The 20501-nt window shown below is 46.9% G+C and overlaps 1 protein-coding gene across 1 annotated transcript in view; it reads left to right on the plus strand.

Annotated features, from left to right (window-relative positions):
- The first annotated feature begins 332 nt into the window (after window positions 1–332).
- LOC144171507 (alcohol dehydrogenase [acceptor]-like) overlaps window positions 333–20501 on the plus strand; it is a 61982-nt gene continuing 41813 nt past the window's right edge. Inside the window, exons 1-3 of the mRNA XM_077700979.1 lie at window positions 333–647; window positions 4422–4532; window positions 18663–18886. Coding sequence (XP_077557105.1) covers window positions 629–647; window positions 4422–4532; window positions 18663–18886 — 354 coding nt within the window. The 5' untranslated portion in view covers window positions 333–628. The remainder of the gene's footprint in view (window positions 648–4421; window positions 4533–18662; window positions 18887–20501) is intronic.

Genomic DNA, 20501 nt, shown 5'->3' on the forward strand with positions numbered 1-20501 from the left:
TGAACGTATTCCAAGTGACCCATTTTTACAATCAAAATGAAGACAGCCCAGCTCGCCATAAAACGAACAAGCGTGCCAGGAATGACAGATCTGCCCTTTTTAAATCCTTATTTTTTATATATTGGCCGCGGAAGTGTACTGCGCAACGGGACGTTACACGGTTAATACGTGGCCGAAAGTATTTGCGTTGCGACGCACGCTGGGAGTACAGGCCCGACGGCCGTTGTGGGTGAGAGGCGTCTGAGCTGTGCGGCCTTGTAGCCGGAGGAAAACAACAGGGCAGCCTTGATGTCGAGTTGTAGTTACGTTGACCTCGTACGAGTCGAGGACGGCCGGACGCATGCGTGGAGGCGCGCCGACGTCGGGTTAAGGGAAGCCCACCAAGGGCCCCTAATTCTATTTGGCTGTCTCGTCCTTACTCAGCGGCTGCTGCGGCTTTGTATCGTAGTGCTGCCGCTGACCCCGCTCACGCGTGAAGGCAGGGCTCCAACCAGGTATACCCCGGAGGGCGGAGAATCGTCCGCACGGACACAATCTTCCCTTTGAATACCCCAGAGAAATTCGATACGGATCGGTGGGAGGGAGCCCGGACAACCGAGTCGGCTGCAAGGAGTTAGCCGATGGAAATATGCGCATAGGCAAGAAAGGTGAGTTTCCCGCTCAGCAGCTAAGCGTCTTCCACCGTTTTTCGTTCATGTCGGCATTTCAGAAACCAAGTGGAAAGTCTGGCCGCTTTGCACGTGGTGTCAAACTTGGGGAAACAAGCGTTTCGTTCTTCCGCCTCTCTTTCGTTTCGCAGTGCGCTGTTTCCGCAAGTTTGAAACCTTTGCAGCGTCGATGCACTGCGTTTTGTTCCTACACATTGAGTATCTATTTCTCCTTGTGTAGTGTTTTTCCAGCATCGATGAATAACACAAACAATGAAGGGTGCTCACATAACGCGTAACACTTGAATGTAGCGAAGCTGTACGCAACCTTCACGACCATCACGACGGTTTAAGTCCACAATCGCAGCCGATTTGCTGCCTCTTTGCTACCGCAACGACCTTTACTCAATCATTGTTGCTACAGGTGTGGGCTTCCTTCATTTTTTTGGAAGTGATAATGATCCGGCATCACCTTGGAGGGGTATACGCTATGACGTGCTTTGTCTTTCCGAGCAAGTGTTGCCACGATTACGGTTATTTTTTGGCCAATCTTGGCCAATCTCCCTAAGTGGGTATGCTTGGCTTGACAAACGTGCGCCGGGGACGCTGGGTGGCCGCCGCGAGACACGCACACACGAGCGCTGGGTATTTTCTTGTTTTTTTAACGGCTGGGCGATCGCAGCGAGGCCCGTACTCACGTGCTCTCGGCATTTTCTTGGTATTTTTAACTGCGGACACCAAACTCTAATGATTTGCTGAACAGCTTCACTGTGAAAACAGCATGGACGTTGGGGCGGTATGTAGACTGGTACGGGGTGTCTTTTTGCTCTTAACATTGGCAGTGTCTTTCACTGGGCTTTCTGTATGTTTTGTATATGATGTTTCATTGCTTTTTACTCCGCAATCATCTCGATCATTATAAATGCTCTTCTTCTTTTATTGCATTTTTAGCTTGTACTTCTTGGTTACTTCATTGCTTACCACACCAGATAAATTGAATTTGCAACGTGGGATTATTCCACCTCCAAGGCCCGCGATATGGTTTAAAGGATGGTTTCAAGCTACAATAAAAAAAACGAGAACGCGTACGCTAGTTGGCCTTCTGCCCATACAACGTTAACTTCCGCAGTGTGATAACGTGGCTAGTACAAAAGTCCGTTCTGGACAGCGGATACCCTCTTGGTGGGCACAAAAATTAAGCATGGGACTATTTTTTGTTTATCTGCAAGATGACTGTTATGACAGAGCATCAATGCGGGCTAGTTAGTAGGTACGATAGTGAGACATTTTTGTTAGCGGACGAGAGAAAGGGATGACTGAAGCATACAAACAGAAGTCAATATTTCCATTAAAAGTAAGGGTACCGTTTAAAAAAAGAAAAAAAAAGACGGCCATTGTAATCATGCAAAATAGCTCCACTGAAATTATTCGTTGAACAATTTCCCGGAAAAGAAGGAAGCTTTATACATGGATTACGGTACGTAATAACCCCAGCAAAAAGCACAGGCTCAAAGAAGAGATCACATACAGTGCAAGCAATAGGCAGCAAATGGTACGTTTTCTCACATAAAACCATAAGCACGGTGGAAGCATCACACATGTATGAGTGGCAACAATCATACAAACCTAAGAACAATGACTTCACGACTGCTTACGAATTCAGATACGCGCACCGAACAAACTACCACTGAAAAAACACTTCAACCCTGAACTGCATTCGTGTGTGTGCATTGTGTGTTGTGGTGCGAGGGCTGCAAAGGCCAAGCAGCGAAATTTCGACGTAGGTAGGTCTAACTTAACGGAAGGTCATGTGTTGAAAATAGTCCTGCGGGTGTGATGCGATTAAAAGAGATTCGTGAGTGTTTAAGGCTACTAATTAAAAAGTGATGGTAGTAATGGCAGAGTATAATGACGATTACTGAAAATTGCATAGCAATTATTCGGGATGTGACATCGTCTGCAAAAAATAATATCGATAAAAATTCGAAAACGAGTTTATATGCAGACGTGCATTCGTCTGAAAGATAGTGGGTTGGGTGCAGTGGCATCTGGTGTGTGCAAAGCTTATTTATTTATTTACTTATTTTCAAATACCCTCAAGGTCACTGAGAACATTACAGAGGGGAGTGGGGGAAGATTGTACAATACACAAGTAGCACAGCATAAGATGCGGGCATAAGACCATGTCCAAAACAATCAAGAAAATATTCACCGTTTTAAACATGATATCCAGACCTATGAAAAATCAGAAAAATGCGCAAGTAGGGCAGCTTTGAATAACTTGTTATCATGTATTGACACTAGCGGTTCGGGAAGGCGATTTCATTCCCCGTGCGGGGTAAAAATGAAGGATAAAATGCGTTTGTTTTGCAGGGGAACGGCCCAACTTTGTAGCGATGATCGACACGGCGTGATATGTAAGATGGGGCTGATAAAAGAAAATCGTGAAGATGCCCGTGGAAACAAATTTTGTGAAACAAAGATAATCGAAGGATCTTGCAGCGCAACGACAGGTTAGGCAGAAGCAATGTTGATTTCATATAAGACACACTAGCAGTGCGATGATAGTTAGACAGTATAAAACGAGTCGAGTGGTTCTGGATTGCTTCTACCCCTGTAACTAGAAATTCGTGGGCTGGGTCCTGTCGAACAGGAACTGTCGAATCAAAGCAAGTGCGAAGCCAAATGAAAGCAACCAAGTACGCAAACAAACAAACAAACAAACAAACAAACAAACAAACAAACAAACAAACAAACAAACAAACAAACAAACAAACAAACAAACAAACAAACAAACAAACAAACAAACAAACAAACAAACAAACAAACAAACAAACAAACAAACAAACAAACAAACAAACAAACAAACAAACAAACAAACAAACAAACAAACAAACAAACAAACAAACAAATCCACACAAAAGAACCCCTCGCGCTATTGAAAACCTCGCGCTTTTGGGTCACATTAGGCAGCTGTTTTGCTTGCGTACACTTGTTGACGGACACGAAAAGTTCCACGGAACCTTAGCCATAAACAGCTTCGCAGTGACATGGAAGATCTTTATGGATGCGTTAGCACCTGCTCCTTCTCCATCGGGAACATGAGGCTCAGCCCCGTGCGCAAGGCCTGCTACGGCTTCAGAACCCTGCTATACAGCATTTTGCCCACTCCCCTCGTTCACCGGAACAACCGCGCTTTGCGTTCTAACCATCTTAGTGGTCACGTTTGCTTCCTTCAGCAGCGGCATTGCCTGCCTGTCGCGCCTTTTGTTTTCCAACGGCATCGGTATTTCGTTGCCAACATTCGTATTCTCTCTTCTACTTCCAACTATACTCGACTATGCAGTCACTGCACGCGCCATTTTACAACCCACACAAGCGGTGGCACAGCACGTCGATACGCTTTGTGACGGGCGCGTCTGCTATCACTTCCACTCGACGTAACCACTAACTAGGAGGTCGGCAGAGATGCGAGCGCAGTGCTGTCCCCGCTGACAGCGCCCTCTCCGCTCGTGTTCCATTATCCTCTGTTCACCTCTCGCTCTGTGTCCACGGATCGACGGCGCGAATTTTAGCCCACATGCATATAATATTGATTACGCAATAATAAATACTGAAGCACTGTTTGCCGAAAAACAGGGGAGAAAAACGTTTTACGCGAGGATAGTAATCTCGAGTGTCGAAGAGGTAACTTGCTGTTGTAGAGCATAAAACTGTTTGCTTAACATGTGGCGCAGCCTGCAGGCATTCTAAATGGCTTCCGGTATTCTGCAGAACTCGTGGCGCTCAACCTGATTTGCATAGGGACGGCGGCACTATGGCACCACCTGCGAACCTGCCAGGACCTCCGAATGCCACCGGATCCCGAGTACGACTTCATCATAGGTATGGACTCATCCTGCAGCTTGCTTGTGGGGCCCATAGATAGAGCACTGTATAAAAGGTGCGACATAATACGTAAACTAGATTTTTTAAATACCACAACACGGCTACACGCTGAAGCGGAGGATAAGTGATGTCGTTCGCCCGCCGTTGGGAGACCGTTCGCCTGTTAAACTCAAAATTCCGACACCCTTTTCCTCACAATCGGCCCAAGTAGCGAAGGCTGCTGGGTGTTTTCAGAGCAGAGTGGCTCCATGAACCTGATACTTATTTTGTGGGTCGAAAAAGGCACAAAAGACTGTGGGCTATTTGCCTACTATTCACGATCATAAAAGCCTTCATTGAACCACACATGAGCCCATCCCAAAAATGTTTAAAGGCTCATCATTCCAAACAGCCTCATTTCATTCTTGACGTAAGCGTGTTTTCGTTGTATCAAGCCACCTTTGGGACAAAACCAACAAGACTCGAGGTAGCCGTTTATAAATTATCCGAGGTGTTTGCGTTGCCGTAATCAGATGTTTAAAGCACAAATTTGAAGAACCTGGCGGAGGAGCACACAGAAAATGGCTGGTTACGGTGCTATACGTCCACAGGCTTTCGTGTGCGGTGAACAGTGTGGCTGGAAGGTACGGCGTTAAAAGAGCCATGAAGAGAAAATACAACTTCATTTAATTTGAAAGAACTAGGATTCAGTATCTCACTCAGCTTAATTAAAGCCACAGATGATGTCTTTTTAACAAAAAAAAGCAAGAATTATTTAAAAACTTTCAAATTTTGCGCCACAGTGACGTGTTATGAGCAGGCATGACGTCATACGGGCCAACAATAAAACATAATCTTCAGTGCCTTAACTGCACGTTAGCATTCAAGTGATGCGGTCAAATGGAACTATAGGCCCCATTACAGACGTTTAGTCATGTGTCGTCGCGACAGGTGAGTTAGGCGGCCGCCAATCGCACAAACAAGGTTCCGTGACGTCATAGAAAAGTTGCGGGAAATTGGCTAGGGGGTCGCGACTGCTTCACACGTTTTCTTTAATATCTCCGTTATTTTTTCGAAGATTGCGATGATATTGATATCGTTGTTATCGGGACTAAGCAGTCTTTCTGATAAACCCAACTTGTAGTTTGTCTTCATGGCTCCTTTAAGGTTCTTTTTTCTACACATCACAAACTCGGCAGTGTCTCCCCAGCTGTGCAAAACAAGGGAGTAGCGGCAAGTCGGGTGTGGTTACTCTACCAACCTCGTTCTAAATGTTCTGTGTGCAAGAAACATGCCGTCTATCACCTGCCAATGTCACGCGGCGTGACATATATCGGCCAAACCAGGCGACGCATAAATATAGGAGTTGGTAAGCACATAAGCAATTTGTATATGGATAATTTTTCTCACGTCACAGTGCATATCAGTCCGTATAGGTGCTGACCATGCTTCAATGATACTGATGTTTTGTGCACTTCTGATGGAGGCGAAAAGCAAAAACATCCGTGTGTACGAGCTTTTGGCGCAAGTTAAAGATCCCCAGGTGGTCAAAATTAATCCGAAACCCTCCACTACGGCGCGCCTCATCGCCTGCGTTGCGTAGCCGCGTTAAACCCCCACAATGTCCCTCTCTGTCTCTCTCTCTCACACACAGGGAGATATCATTCCTGATGGCCAGTTGAGTGGTGCTGCCTTTCCATTGTTTCATTGCTTTCTTTTTCCCTTTCCATTTTTGATGCCACTGGTTACATCTTATCTCTTCACACGCGCAATATATACCCAATGTATATTTTCATTCCCTGAAATAAAAGCCAGTTGAGATGTCAGCGGGCCTGTCTTCGCCTATGTCTGTACTCGTCTGAGGTGCGCTGTTGAATAAAAAAAAATTACACCATCTTCCCGTGGGGAACCCTGATGAGGATGCGAAGCATCGTGGCGGTTCCGTGTGGTTCCATTGTGTTGCCGTTATGTTGAGTGATGTGGTTTTTACTAGCGCCAGAGGGAATTCCGCGTCCGGGTCCACACCGGTGGCAAAGGCACGCAAGTGCTGTTGTGTTACGGTGAGTAGGCGGTGGTTCTCGAGGCGCCGAAACTCGTCCATCATGTTCTTGTCGATGTTGTCTCTGTGGTAGAATCGGTAGTCTCCGTCAGCTTTGGTGAGGCAAAGGTTGTTGACATTGGTGCACCGGCTGAGAGCAATGTACACGCCCTCCTCTTCGCAGCTTTGTCTTCTCGTTCTTCTTCTTCTTCGGCGGTTCCCCTACGGGAAGATGACGACGGTGGTTGAACGCGAACCTATCTCGTGATGGATTCTTTGGTTGGCCAATCCCTAGGGGCAACCTGCCACAATCAGCATCAGAGGAGCTGCGGACGGGGCTGGTTGAGCTGCAAGGCGCGTGGCGCTTCCCGCCACAGCTTTCCCTCGGGAAATTCAGCATCCCCCTCTAAAGTTTTCAGTTCGTCGTTTCCGTTGACGTTCAGCTGCGCGTGCCTTCGTTGTATCAGTAGCTTCTTGACGTAGTTTGAACGAGTCAAGGACATAAGGCGCGTTCGTAGCACTTGCTCCTGTCCCGGATTTGTAGCGTAGTGGGAAGAGCCCCGCGTACCTCCCGTTGCGGCCAGAGAGTCGTGGAATCGAAACCGGGCGCCGCTAACTATTTCTTTTAAATGCGGAGCATTTCTTAGGCTCACCTGGTCCTGCGTCGTTGATGGCGGCGCCGTCCACACGCTCACTGCGCATGCGCAACTCTTCTCCTTACACCCACAGCTCCGCGATACTACACTATAAAAAAAGAAATAGTTAGCGGCGTCCGGTTTCGATCCCACGACTCTCTGGCCGCAACGGGAGGTACGCAGTGCTCTTCCCACTATGCTACAAATCCGGGACAGGAGCAAGTGCTACGAACGCGCCTTAGGTCCTTGACTCATTCAAACTACGTCAAGAAGCTACAGATACAACGAAGGCACGCGAAGCTAAACGTCAACGGAAACGACGAACTGAAAACTTTAGAGGGGGATGCTGAATTTCCCGTGGGAAAGCTGTGGCGGGAAGCGCCACGCGCCTTGCAGCTCAACCAGCCCCGCCCGCAGCGCCTCTGATGCTGATTGTGGCAGGATGCCCCTAGGGATTGGCCAACCAAAGAATCCATCACGAGACAGGTTCGCGTTCAACCACCGTCGTCATCATCCCGTAGGGGAACCGCCGAAGAAGAAGAACGAGAAGACAAAGCTGCGAAGAGGAGGGCGTGTACATTGCTCTCAGCCGGTGCACCAATGTCAACAACCTTTACCTCACCAAAGCTGACGGAGACTACCGATTCTACCACAGAGACAACATCGACAAGAACATGATGGACGAGTTTCGGCGCCTCGAGAACCACCGCCTACTCCCCGTAACACAACAGCACTTGCGTGCCTTTGCCACCGGTGTGGACTCGGACGCGGAATTCCCTCTGGCGCTAGTAAAAACCAGATCACTCAACATAACGGCAACACAATGGAACCACACGGAACCGCCACGATGCTTCGCATCCTCATCAGGGTTCCCCACGGGAAGATGGTGTATTTTTTTTATAGTGTAGTATCGCGGAGCTGTGGGTGTAAGGAGGAGAGTTGCGCATGCGCAGTGAGCGTGTGGACGGCGCCGCCATCAACGACGCAGGACCAGGCGAGCCTAAGAAATGCTCCGCATTTAAAATGAATTCGTACCAACTAGGCAAACTTACCACCCCCTGCGACAGACAATCATTATCTAGCGAATTGGGCGCCACGCTTATGCCTAGAATTACGGAGGTGCAGGGATGAAGTAGAATCCTATCGGCTTCCTCTTTAAATCAGGGTGGAAGCATCGCAAGGTGTAACAAGACAGCTATATTACAGTCTGTGGCTCCCAGCCATAGTAACAAGATAAAGCATTAGCAGCGAACTACGTCAATAGGAAGCCAAACAAAATTTATTTTTGGTATAATCTGGTTGCAATTGTCCTATAGCATTCCCCCAAGGTGCTTTTTCTCCACTAACATTACAATCTACACTCATTACAATGTCACTAAATCTCCTCCTGTTTTCTTCCAACTGAGGATTGTGAAATTTATTTTAAGATGATGGAGAAGGAACGATGGTGGTGTTGGTTGGCTTCCACTTTCTGTCAAAATTATGGCATGTCCCCTCCCCCAACACAACCCCACCATTGCCAGGGCACGTAAAACAACCATAATATAGGTGTTCGCACTAATTTTACGTTGTTATTACAGGCTTTCAGATCGGATACGGCAGCGCAGTTATTAGTGGCGTGTTAGACGAGGTCGTGTTTTATATCGACAAGTTCGGAAAGAAGTTGGCAGTGTTTCCTTGCAGGACAATTTGGATCGTATTATAAGGTGGTGCCAGAAGAGGCAAATGACGGTGACCCTCCCCCCTAAAAAAGTGTTCACATACGTGTTTCCAAAAAACAAAGAAGCAAATAGAAACGGTGTACACCATTAGATTAATACCCAACCAACAGGGAAATATCTTCGTGTTGTTTTGTCACATGACTGTTTATGGAATGCCAATGTTGATCATGTTGGTAAAGCAGCAAGAGCTCTAAACTTTACTTGAAGGAATCTAAGATGGTCACCCCGGAAAATAAAATACAGCCTATCTCACATTTAATGGACCAATTTTGGAGTACGCATGCCCTGTGTGGGACCCGATGCAGGCCAGGTCGATTGATAAGCTGGAAAAAATTCAGAACTGAGCTGCGCGGTTTGTTTTAGGGCGGTATAAGCGGACAGGCAGATGTACTTCTATGAAAGCGGAATTGGGTTGGGAATCGCTTTCTTTGTGCAGAAAAGAAACTGCACTTGGGGTGCTATTCCAGAAGGCCCGAGTTTGAGCGAAACTCGGGCAAAGCGGAGCTGTGGTGATAATAATAAACTCATGATAATATTTCGGGGCAAGGTTAAAACGCTTTAAAAATGCGATTCATGCTATTTGCTTACTATTGAGGTGACGTAATCGGTCCAGGGCGCGCGCTCCAAGGATGCGCGACTAGGGCGTGGCGCATCTTTCAGTGCTTTCTCTCGTACCACTGCTGCATGGGCGGCTACTGGGGGTAAGCAAATACTACTTTATTAGATGCAAAGCATCTCTTGCTCTGGGCTATGTCCGTCGGCGTCCGTCCGCACCTCTCCCCCTCTCCCCACCAGCTGTGCGATAGCGCGCGCGCTGCTCCTCCTCTCCTCCTCTCTGCGTGCCGCTCCCTCAGTTGCTGCTTGTCCGATGAACTGAATGGACGCCAACAATTTTGTCAGCGAACTGGCTGGCACACCTTCAACCAGCGCCAGCCAGCTTACTCCCAGAACCGCGAGCACCTCTGAAGACAAGGCTGCGCAGAGGAGAGCTCGAGGAGAGTCGCAGAGGAGAGTCGCTTTCCATGCTTTGCTTCCTGCCATATGACGGTGACGCTGAACGAAACCCATTGTAATGTGTAAAGATCGCCTCAGACAATAGGCACGCGCCGTTGATTGTATTGTAGCGAGGATAATGAACAGATGCAACAGGCCATAAATCTATCGGGGTATGTGCCATACGAGCATCAACCATGTGGAAGAGGAAGGTAGGATTATGTCCAATCCAGACGCGAGAATTTGCGCCAAAGACGTGTCAGGGGAAGAGGGTGAACCCCATAAGGTGCGTGCACGAGAAACGAGCTGGGTTATCTCGACGCTCGGACCTGCGTTCCTATCGGCTTCATCTCTGCGAATAAACCACCTCAACCGGCTATCGGTGCGTCGACTGTCTCCTTGACGGTATATGCAATACGTATAAGCTGTCCTGCCTTTTCACAAGAAATCCGCACAAGCTGTCCCACCTTTTCACAAGAAATGCACGTCACGCAACCCCTCGAGGGAGTCTGTCTGCCGCGGTGATGATAGAACGCACAGTCATGCGACGCTTCGCTCGAAACTTTTGCGAGCAGACGATAACTGAAGCGCACGCTCCGGCTGCAGACGGGTAGACGCGCGGTAGGAACCTGCGGAAGCCATGTCCGCCAAATCACCTAAAAGAAAGGTGAGGTCTTGGAAAAACGTCTCCACTGACCGTATTGCGCACACACCGGTTGACGGTCGATGACTGGTGGCGGTCGATGGTGCGGTCGCCACCAAGGCTTCTGTAGAAGCTTCCCGTCGCGTAAAGCCACAGCGCACACTATACACTTGCTCCTCGACGGTCATGCAGCGAAAGCCGCCTCTAAGTAATCGCAAACGGGGGTCTGTCGCCAGATGACTGCAAAACCAATGCAAAGCACTTTTCGAGAGCTAAAAACGAGCTCCAAATCCCTTCTTCGTTTAAAAAACCTGTCGGGATAGAAATATGCGTGCTACGGAACCATAAAAATAAACACCGCCGCAGCAGCGGCCACCACGGGCGTCCCCAGTTCAACTCTGCCGTGCAAAGCCATGCCCGAGTTTGCTCCGAGTTTTAATGTCAGTCAAACAAACCCAGCCCAATCGTGGGCGCGGCGTAACAACCGAAGCCAGACCCATCCATTGCGTCCACTTTGTGTGGGAGTAGCGTCGTAGCCACGAGTCGTAATTTCATGCCCGCTAGCACGAAAAGAACTTAGCACAAAGCAAAAATGCAGTCCCCAGGCCATCGTCAGCCAATGGTGCGACACTCGCGGCGATGTTCGGTCCGTACTGGGGTTCACTATTGTACGAGCCGATAGAAGAGGCCAAGACGACACGATTTTACCACCGGAGCCTTTTTCATACACCGTGAAAACACAGTTGATGACAAATTACACAACTTCAACGTCTAGAACGCACTCGCCAATGCTCAAATACGCTCTTAATACGGGGCGATTTCTGATAAGCGCCCGCCGTGCACACTCAAGCAAGCCGTGAACAAAAGCCATGGTCGGGAGCAGGGTGCGTTCTGTTCGCTACAATGGACGCCTTTGATTACTTGGTTTGTGCTTGCACAGGGATGCACTGGGACCACCCTCAAGTCAAGAAACAAACATAATTCAGTAGAAGAACAGAACACCGAGAAAAACGCACCGCCCTTCACCGGGCGTGACCAACAACCAGGCTAGGGATTTCAAAGTAGCAGTGGGGTTATCTAGTTAATGCTAGGGAATGAGTATTGCAGATCGATTTCAGATGGTGCTGCATGTGAAAGATAGCACAAGCCGTGCTTTATCAACGTAAGCGGCCCCAATACAGCGCGCTGAATATGCCAGGCGTGCTGTGCCCGATTCCTGCGGTTTCGCTCGAGGTGTATCGAATGCTCCACTATCTCTACTTTCATAACCAAAGCAGCTGGAAACTCGAGAGTAGGCGAAACTCGGGCCTTCTGGAATAGTGCCCTTGAAGTTTTTCTTTTACGTATTTAATGGGCACACTGGAGTTGCCCGTAACTACTATTTCAGTGAACCCAGTTACATATCCAGTCGTAATGACTACCGACACAAAATGAAAGAGTACCGTGCGCGGACAACCATGTTTTACAATTCCTTTTTTGTGACGACCATTAGAGAGACGCAAGTGTGCTGGGGGAACCCAGAATTGTTTTATTCAAGTCTGTAACCCCCCTGCTGTAACGCCTTTCTGGCAAAGCGGGGCACTCACTGAATTAAGAATAAAGAAATAAAGTGTCTGCCATCCCCTCTAAGCCATTTGCACCGTGGCCGTGCGTGATGGCACGTGCTCACGGACAATTGGTAACCGATTAAGAGCGCACCAACCGACAGATTCTGCCATCAGAAACTAAAGTTAATAAGAGCCCGGCTGTGAGCGCATAATCACGCAGGCGTGGGAGTCAGGACTCCGCAACGTTATATTGGGTAGCAGATGCTCGCTTCCTGTCGAGAGAAGCACTATGTTCCAAGGATTTTAGCGCACCAACCAAAAGGCCTCCGGCGGTTCCGGTACAAATCACCCCAATATTTGTGTTTAGTGTGTGGCTGCTTTTTGGTTCTGTGATGATTCTAAGCCACTGACACATTCATTTGCCCTTCAGTTGGAGGCAGCTTTTCATGAAACGGATCTGGAGATTAAAGGTACCACTTAAAGGTTCTATTAAAGGTACTTTGAAGGGCATTAACCCTGTCCGGTCAGGTCCTTTTACCCACTTGTGAGAAAAACCTCAAAATTTATCCTTGAACACCCAAGTCGGGCGTACGCCGACAGCGGACCGCTACGGCCGTGTTGCCGTGTACGGCCGTGTCGAGCATGGCTCGACAACGGACCGCAAAGGTTAAAGGTGTCATGTCAAAGAGCTTTATAAACTATATACGCATCAGCCTACTTTCTGTTGTATACAAGCTGTTTGCCAACATTCGGTAGACACAGCCGCAGTGGTGCAAGCATTGAAAGAGGAGGGAGTAAAGAGACGTACACACTATCCTTAGAGGATATGTACAAGCAATGCATCGGCACGCTAATCTTTCATAAGAAGACTGACAAGTTCGCTATCAGTAAGGGCACCAGAAAAGTGAACGCCATCTCACTGGAATTGTTTATAGCTTGCCTGGAGAGAATATTTACTCAGCTTGGTTTGGCGTAGACAGGTATGCGGCCAAATTTAAAATATTGGGGCCATTTGAGATTTGCCTTTCACATCGCTTCGTTCAGTGAATCGGGAGAAGACACGCGAATAATGCATCAGAGACTTTATCAGAAAGGTTAGTCGTAGGGATGCCGATAACTTTGCGGAATTTGAGAGTAACGTTAAACAGACATCTAAAAGCTTCCTATTCAGCCTAGGGAATGAAATAGTGGGATATAAAGATCCCCAGGTGGTCAAAATTATTCCGGAGCCGTCCACTACGGCGTGCTTCATCGCCTGCGTTGCGTCGTCGCGTTAAACCCTACAATAAGTCAATCAATCGAAATAATAGCATACAGGGATGACCATACCTATAGTGGGCAAGTTGTCAGCGTCACGATCCAAACCACGGGAAGAAAATAAGGCGTAGATTTACTTGGATCGTACAGCATTCAGTGTACACTCTGAAGTAATGAAAAGTAAGCTACCTAATACTATAGCTAAAGGCAGGCAACCAATGCGTTAGCCCGCTGATGAATTGTGCAGCAGAAACTTGGGGACGTGCTAAGTCCCTCGAAAGAAAACTTAGTTCGGCCTATAGATATGGCAGCAGAACAGCAGGAGTAACGTTTATGGGTAGGACAAGGGCGTCATGGATCCCGGAGAAACTTGGACGGAAGACATCCTGAAATTAAGGGAAAGACGTGGGGTTCGGCAGGGCATGTAATGCAAAGAACTGATCACTGGTGGGCTACGAGGTGAACACATGGGCCACCAAGAGGCGGGACTATAGGAGTAGGAGATGGCAGACAACTTTGTGGTAGAATGGGATAAATAAATTTCGTGACAAGGAATGTATATGATGGTGCAGGTTTGGAGTGGTTCTAATTTTATGGGAGAGGCCCTCGTCCTGCAGTACATGTGATCATGTGATAGGCAGATTATGTGATCATGACTATTATTGTTATATTAACGGGACGATGAATTGCTCCACGAAACAAGCCTTTGCTACCCCTGAAATAATTGCGTACATGACATGCACAACTCGTCTCTTGTTCATCTCACTCTATTCCCTCTTCCCCTACAGGAGTAGTGTATCATCCAGCGCTGAAAGGCGAAGATGTTAAACGAGAAACACGAGCGCTGCCCTGTCAATTTTCAATCTCGCCTTTGTCTTTTGTCCACTGAATTTTTAAAATTCTAGATAAAGCAATTTTTGTGCATGTGGTGCGTGCGGTGCGTCGTGTGGTCCTCTTCCCCGGGCATGCTGCGGCAGGGAATCTGTGGCCCTACCGAGCAAATGCCAGCGAATCGCACGCGAAACGCCCTTGCCTGGCACGAAGTAGGTGCACGGTCAGAAAGGTATCCATCCCTATAAGAAGCAGAAGAGGTTGCTTGGTGTAGCACCTGTGATGCGCGCTTAGAAGCGTCGAGCGTCTAATGTTCAGCGGAGTTGTAGCACTAGAGTCCGTGCAAAGGAAATACACTACATGTGGGGGCAGGATGAGAGGAAGGTTTTTAACAATTTTCTATGGCTTCCTGGCACATAGCATACCGTGAGGTTAAAGTGGTATAAAAATTGGTCGGCGCTGTCCAAGTTGAGCATGCCGGCATGCACCTGGGCCAGTCGGTCAGCCTCCATGTTCTGCTGCTTTTTGGTGGCCACTCCGCCTTCCTGCATGATGATCTGCCGGAAGTAGTCGAACGGAGCGCCGAACAGAAGCGCGAAGAAGACAACGGCGAGCATCATGCGGCAGTCGAGAATGCGTATAGATGGCGTTATAAGGACGTGGTCGTCGAAGTATACAGGGAACACGCTGTGTCGGCGACTCAGGAGACGGTCGTCTGCTGAAAATTTGCTGGGTATCGTACCTTGGCGTACACTTCCTAGTATTCTACACTTTCATTTACGCCATAAAGGCAGTTACTATCGGCCACAACTAGGCCCTCAACGTCACCAAATAATATGCCATAACAATGCCTTGCAGAGGAGTGTTGAGCAGGGTGCCGAACCGGAACCTAGCACAACCGAAAGGCGGAACTGAAGCGGTATTTTTTCCGGAACCGAATCCAAGGCCGAACCTTTATTTTTTTGAGCCCACTGAAATTAAACCCGAGCTGAACAAAAAAAAATCAATAACGGTTACCGTTAACGACGAAAAGGTTCGATCACCCGTTGTTGATAATGCCAGTCAATGTCATTCGGGTCTTCCTCTTTCACGCAAGATCAACTTCCCAACGCCTCACGCATCTTTCACCTGCAGGGCAGTCATAACTCTTTCAACACTCTATACGTGGTCGCAACACGGGGAAAGGGATGCGCACCAATGTTTCAATGGTATGCTGCTGCTGGTCGCGCGTGCAGACTGCAAGGCTGAGGGAAACAACTGACGCCTTTCGGTAATCAGCACACGATTTGCAACATCTACTTTGCCCTGCCGTCGTTGCGACTGTACAGTACCATTCAGGCTGCAAGACTGCTGCACTACGGAACGGCAAAGGCCCTTCCCCACGCGAGCCTCCTTGTCACATTTCATAACTTGCTTGAAAAGGTCGCACACCCGAAAGGGTATAATACATGATAAATGTTATCTCCAAGTGGTCTAAACGTTCTTGCTTCCCTGCAATATATGGTGCCTTCATAGCACCCGCATACCTCCGGAGCATCAAACGCGGCAATATTTTTTGACACGTGGGTTTCTGAGGGAAAACAGAAATAAAAGGCTCATCGCTTTGTTTTAAAGTATTCAGCGCAGAGTTCGTACATGAATAGTTTGTGCTCTTTTTCGCTTCCTTCGGCTATTCATTGAGCCCAAAACGAAGAGGTAGATTTTTCTCTAGACGTCCTTTCTTTGCCAGAAAATTTAACATAACCAAACGTTCCATCAATGCAAATAATGTTTGCTATAATCGTTAATTTCTCAGGACGAATAGAGCGGACAAGTTTGTACCAGCCATTTCTGGTCTTACATTGACGCCAGAAGTTTGTTGCAAACCACCCTAGTATGTCGCTGCAAAACAGATAATTCATGCTTTGTACCTACAAAACTACACAAATAATGCAACATGTTTTAGGCATGTCATAAGGAACAACCTTGGCTTACATTTGTGAAAGTTTAACCAAAAACCCAAGATGACTTTCTTTCTATATTAGTTTTCAAATGAGCGAAAAATGGCCGACTTATTTTAAGTGCAGTACATTTTTAAAATAAACTATTTTTGCTTTATGAAATAAAGTGCCCACAAAGAATGAAAAATGACGAATAAGACTCTGAAAATTGAACTTCCTAGCTTGTTTAGATGCAGAAAAACGGCACACAACATTTTGGTAATTTTTGAAAAAGTGTTGATTTTGTAATTTTTTAACTGAAATAATTCCTTCCGGGAAGCAAAACTAGCTCCAACTCATTTAGAAATATTCAAAGCCTCAACAGAAAAGAAACCTGCGGGAATAGCTGCAATGGCTTTTGCTTCTAGAGCTAAAAGTTTGGAATTTCGCGTGATGGGTCCAACGCGTCTGTGACCCGAGCCGGCCTCGGGATTTCGTTTTTAAAAGTGAAAGCATTTTCTCTGACAATTAACTTCAGATATCTTATGCCCTGTGCACTAGCAGTTATTATAATTTTTCTACCAAAGTAAAAATGTCGACCAGACACACCTGTCCTATCTCTCGTGAAAGCAACCACAGCGAATCCCTAGGATGACATAAGGGTTGTACGAGAAAGTGACTGGTGAATCCTCACGTCTTGATCTGTTTTCTTTAATATCTGGCCCAATTGTTTAAAGTTATTTTTGAAATTTTACCACTGCATTGGTAAAAGCAGCATTTTGAATTTGCTTGAATTTTTTTTCTATGGTTGTTTTAAACTACTAAACATGGCCTTCTCACTTCGCTGATAATTCGACTATTCGAACCGGCTCACTACGTGATTTGGTCGAACCAGAACTGAACCGGAACGAAATATATTCACCTGAACCCGAACCGTAACCGAACCTGTTTTCTTTTTTTTCTTTGGTTCGTCACCCTGGTATAGACACCCCGCGGTAATTTTCTACGTTGTTTTTTCAGTCACCTTTATGCAGTGGAAATACACGTGACTTCTTTACGCCATCTTCCGATTCTCTGCCATTGCGTGATTTACGTTGTTTCTGATGGATAATAAAACTGTTTTTAAGAGCTCTGAATATACTGCAATCATCATCAATAGGTATTCTATCGGCATCTAGAGACGTGCGCATTTTCTGAACAGATAAGATATTGCTCATTTCATATATTATAGCCAGACGAAAGGTGTTCACAACTGCGAACCGGGGAAAGGAAATTGGCGCACTCGCAGATCGAGAGGCAGCTCAAGCGGCAGACGTGAATAATGCATAAACCCTCGTTAGTCTGAGAGACACATTGCCAAATTAATATTGTAAAACTATCATAAGCACTGTCCAAATTGCCGCCACGCCGCAACATCGCTGGCAATGGCGCTACGGTTCGCCTCTCAAGAAAGGGACACCACAGGATTCCTGGGTGATTTAGTTGCGAATTAAATACGACTGTTCGCAGCGCCCTCAGCTGAGTAGCGGATGTGACTACCACCTGGGCAGGTTCTCCACAGCGACGACCTCCACGTGAACCAATAAAACACACATAGTAGTAGTAGTAGACCTCCACGTGAAGACTGATTTACGAAGTTCGTTCATTGGTTGGTCTATGCATTGGCCTAGAGGGTAGCCTACCTTATCTCCCGAATACTACGAAACCTTTCTAATGTGGTTGTTCGCCATTTTTCTTCATGCATGGTGGTACTCCCCTAATAACGCGGCTATGCCGGTATACATTGCCCTGACTCATTACTGCCATCGGTCCACCGCTCTTATAGCAAGCGCCGGCGGAGCCGAATGATTGGTATTACATTGATGTTACTAGCTGCTTATTTGCCCACTTATGGCCGACAAGAAGCTACAGTTCCGCAAAGATGCTGGGGACCACGCTCTACCGAGCTCCGCTTTCAGAGTTTCACGGCAAATGGCTGAAAGTTTGTCCAACCACTCCGTTGTTCGTATTTAGTTGTGGTTAAGTTGAAATTAACTCACTTGGTTAACTTCAGTTTGCGTTCTTCCTTGCCTATTTTGTTTCGTTTAACGAACGATGTTTGCGTTCTTACGGAGTCAAAGTCAACTGACTTTATGTCGAAACTGCCCGGGGCTGTCGCTTTGGCATTTGCTTTGACGTGTGATATCCTCAATGATCGCCGTACAAGGGATCCTATTCCGGTATACTAACAAGGAATGCTATTCCGGTATCCTAGCATTCTGTTAAGAAACAACTTATAAGGTAACATCAACGATTCCGAAGTTCAATCACTGATGTCATTTCGTAAAGACTGTTAAAAGCAATGCTGAGTATGAAACCGAGTTACGTCGCATATTCTGTGTTTTAGCACCTTATTTCGCCTTTGGCTCAATGGGGCGTTGCGATTACGCATTGCCGATCCAAAACCTAGTCCCTGAAGTGCTGCACTCAGTTTGTGTGAAAACAATCTCCTCTTGCGTTAACGTACGATGGGAGTGTACCAGAAACATGAGGAGCTATTCAAACGTGCCGTGGTACCTATGCAGTCGGTGCCGGTACAGCCGGCTGCGTGCTGGCTCGCCGGCTCTTGGACAACGCTGTTGGCGAGGACGGTGCCCCAGCGCAAGTTCTGCTCGTGGAAGCCGGCAGCGGTGAGGCGCCGTGGTACGCCTCCGTTCCGCTGCTTGCCCTGGCGCTGCAGACGACTTCTATCGACTGGCAGTTCGTGACGGCGCCACAGAAAGACGCGTTGTACTGCTTCCACAACCAGGTACCTAAGATATTAGGGTCAACGACGCTCATGCATTTTTATGGGATCAGCCAGAGCTAACACTGCCGCCAGCACAGTCTCCTCTCGGTCCCTGTGAAGATAATTCTCTGACGCAGCTCCTAATTCTATGTCTAGAAATATTATCCAACTTGTCAATATTCTTTGAACGTTATCTATCCTACTTATTCTTTTTCTTCAATGACACGGGATCAAATAAAAGCAGTTTCAAGTTGGGCAGCGTGCAATGACGCTGCGAGGTAACAAGCAGCCATGCGCATGCGTTCTCCTGCAAGTCTGGTTTACGTTGAAGGGCTCTTAGAAGAACTCCACCAGGAATAAGGATTCTTAGGAAGGCCCATGGGCTGACGTTGATTGAGATCATGGCAAAGAAATTATGTCAAACATGGGCACAGGCAGCGAACAGTGGAAAATGTTACAGAGGGTGGAAGGCCCCAAATATTTCGTCAAGTATGTGGGATACAGCCATGGGTGGTCACGCGGCTGGAAATCCAGCGGCTCAGATTCACCGGAATTCATTCTAGTGACTGATCCGTGCAACCATGATAACGAATTAGTCTAATGACAGCAATTGGAACGCAGTTTGTCTCAAAAATGTGATCCCGCTGTGGCATTGCGCAATGAACAACGCCGTGCTTGCATTGCGTGACGCCACAGTGGAGACGGAATGTTTCAGTCAAACCTTACGCTCGACATGTTCAATCGGTAAAATTTTATTGTTGGCTGCATGCAGTGGTCGATTGAGTGCATTTGTGGTGAAGCTGAACCGGGGGCTTGCCTTACAGTGTGCGCATCTTTTACCTTTTTGCAAGTACTTCTGTCGGGATACACGATGATGGTGTCCGGTGCTCACGGTGTCCGAACACGTCGTGCTACACAGTGCCCTAACACCCCCCGAAATTTTACGTGTGGCGGAGACCCTCCTCCTTTCGGCCTTTCTTCCTGCCATTCTTTTTAAACGCTTCGTCAATAAATTTAAGTAAAAATGAGAATAAGATTTGAAAATGAAAATAAGATATTGTTTGTACGGAGATTTCATTTTTTTTACCCGCGGGGTATAACACCCCCTTCTGGCTACGGCACTGCTGCGCGCAACATGACCGCCGTGAGTTCTGAAAAAGATACCAAGTATTATATATATATATATATATATACAGAAAGATGAGTCGGCAGTCTACAACGCCAAAGGAGGCATAGGGGTGTGGTACGGCTCTTTTCTTTTTTTACTACGGGTAATGAAGAAGAAAGAAAGAAAACAGCCTTTATATATATATATATATATATATATATATATATATATATATATATATATATATATATATATATATATATATATATATATATATATATATATATATATATATATATATATATATATATATATATATATATATATATATATATATATATATATATATATATATATATATCGGGACGTTTTCCGATCGATGAATTCAGGGCTGCGCCTTGCCGCTCGACGTCGTCCCCTTCATTGTTTGTGTTGCAGTCCAATACTTATTCAATTCCAAGTGGCTCAACTCGCTGTGTTAATTATATTAGGAAGGCGTCTTAGCTGCCTGTCGTCGTGAACTCACGC

Source organism: Haemaphysalis longicornis, unplaced genomic scaffold (assembly GCF_048455015.1).
Source record: "Haemaphysalis longicornis isolate Haplotype H1 unplaced genomic scaffold, Haemaphysalis longicornis Haplotype H1 scaffold_1, whole genome shotgun sequence".
NCBI classification, from domain to species: Eukaryota; Metazoa; Arthropoda; class Arachnida; order Ixodida; family Ixodidae; genus Haemaphysalis; species Haemaphysalis longicornis.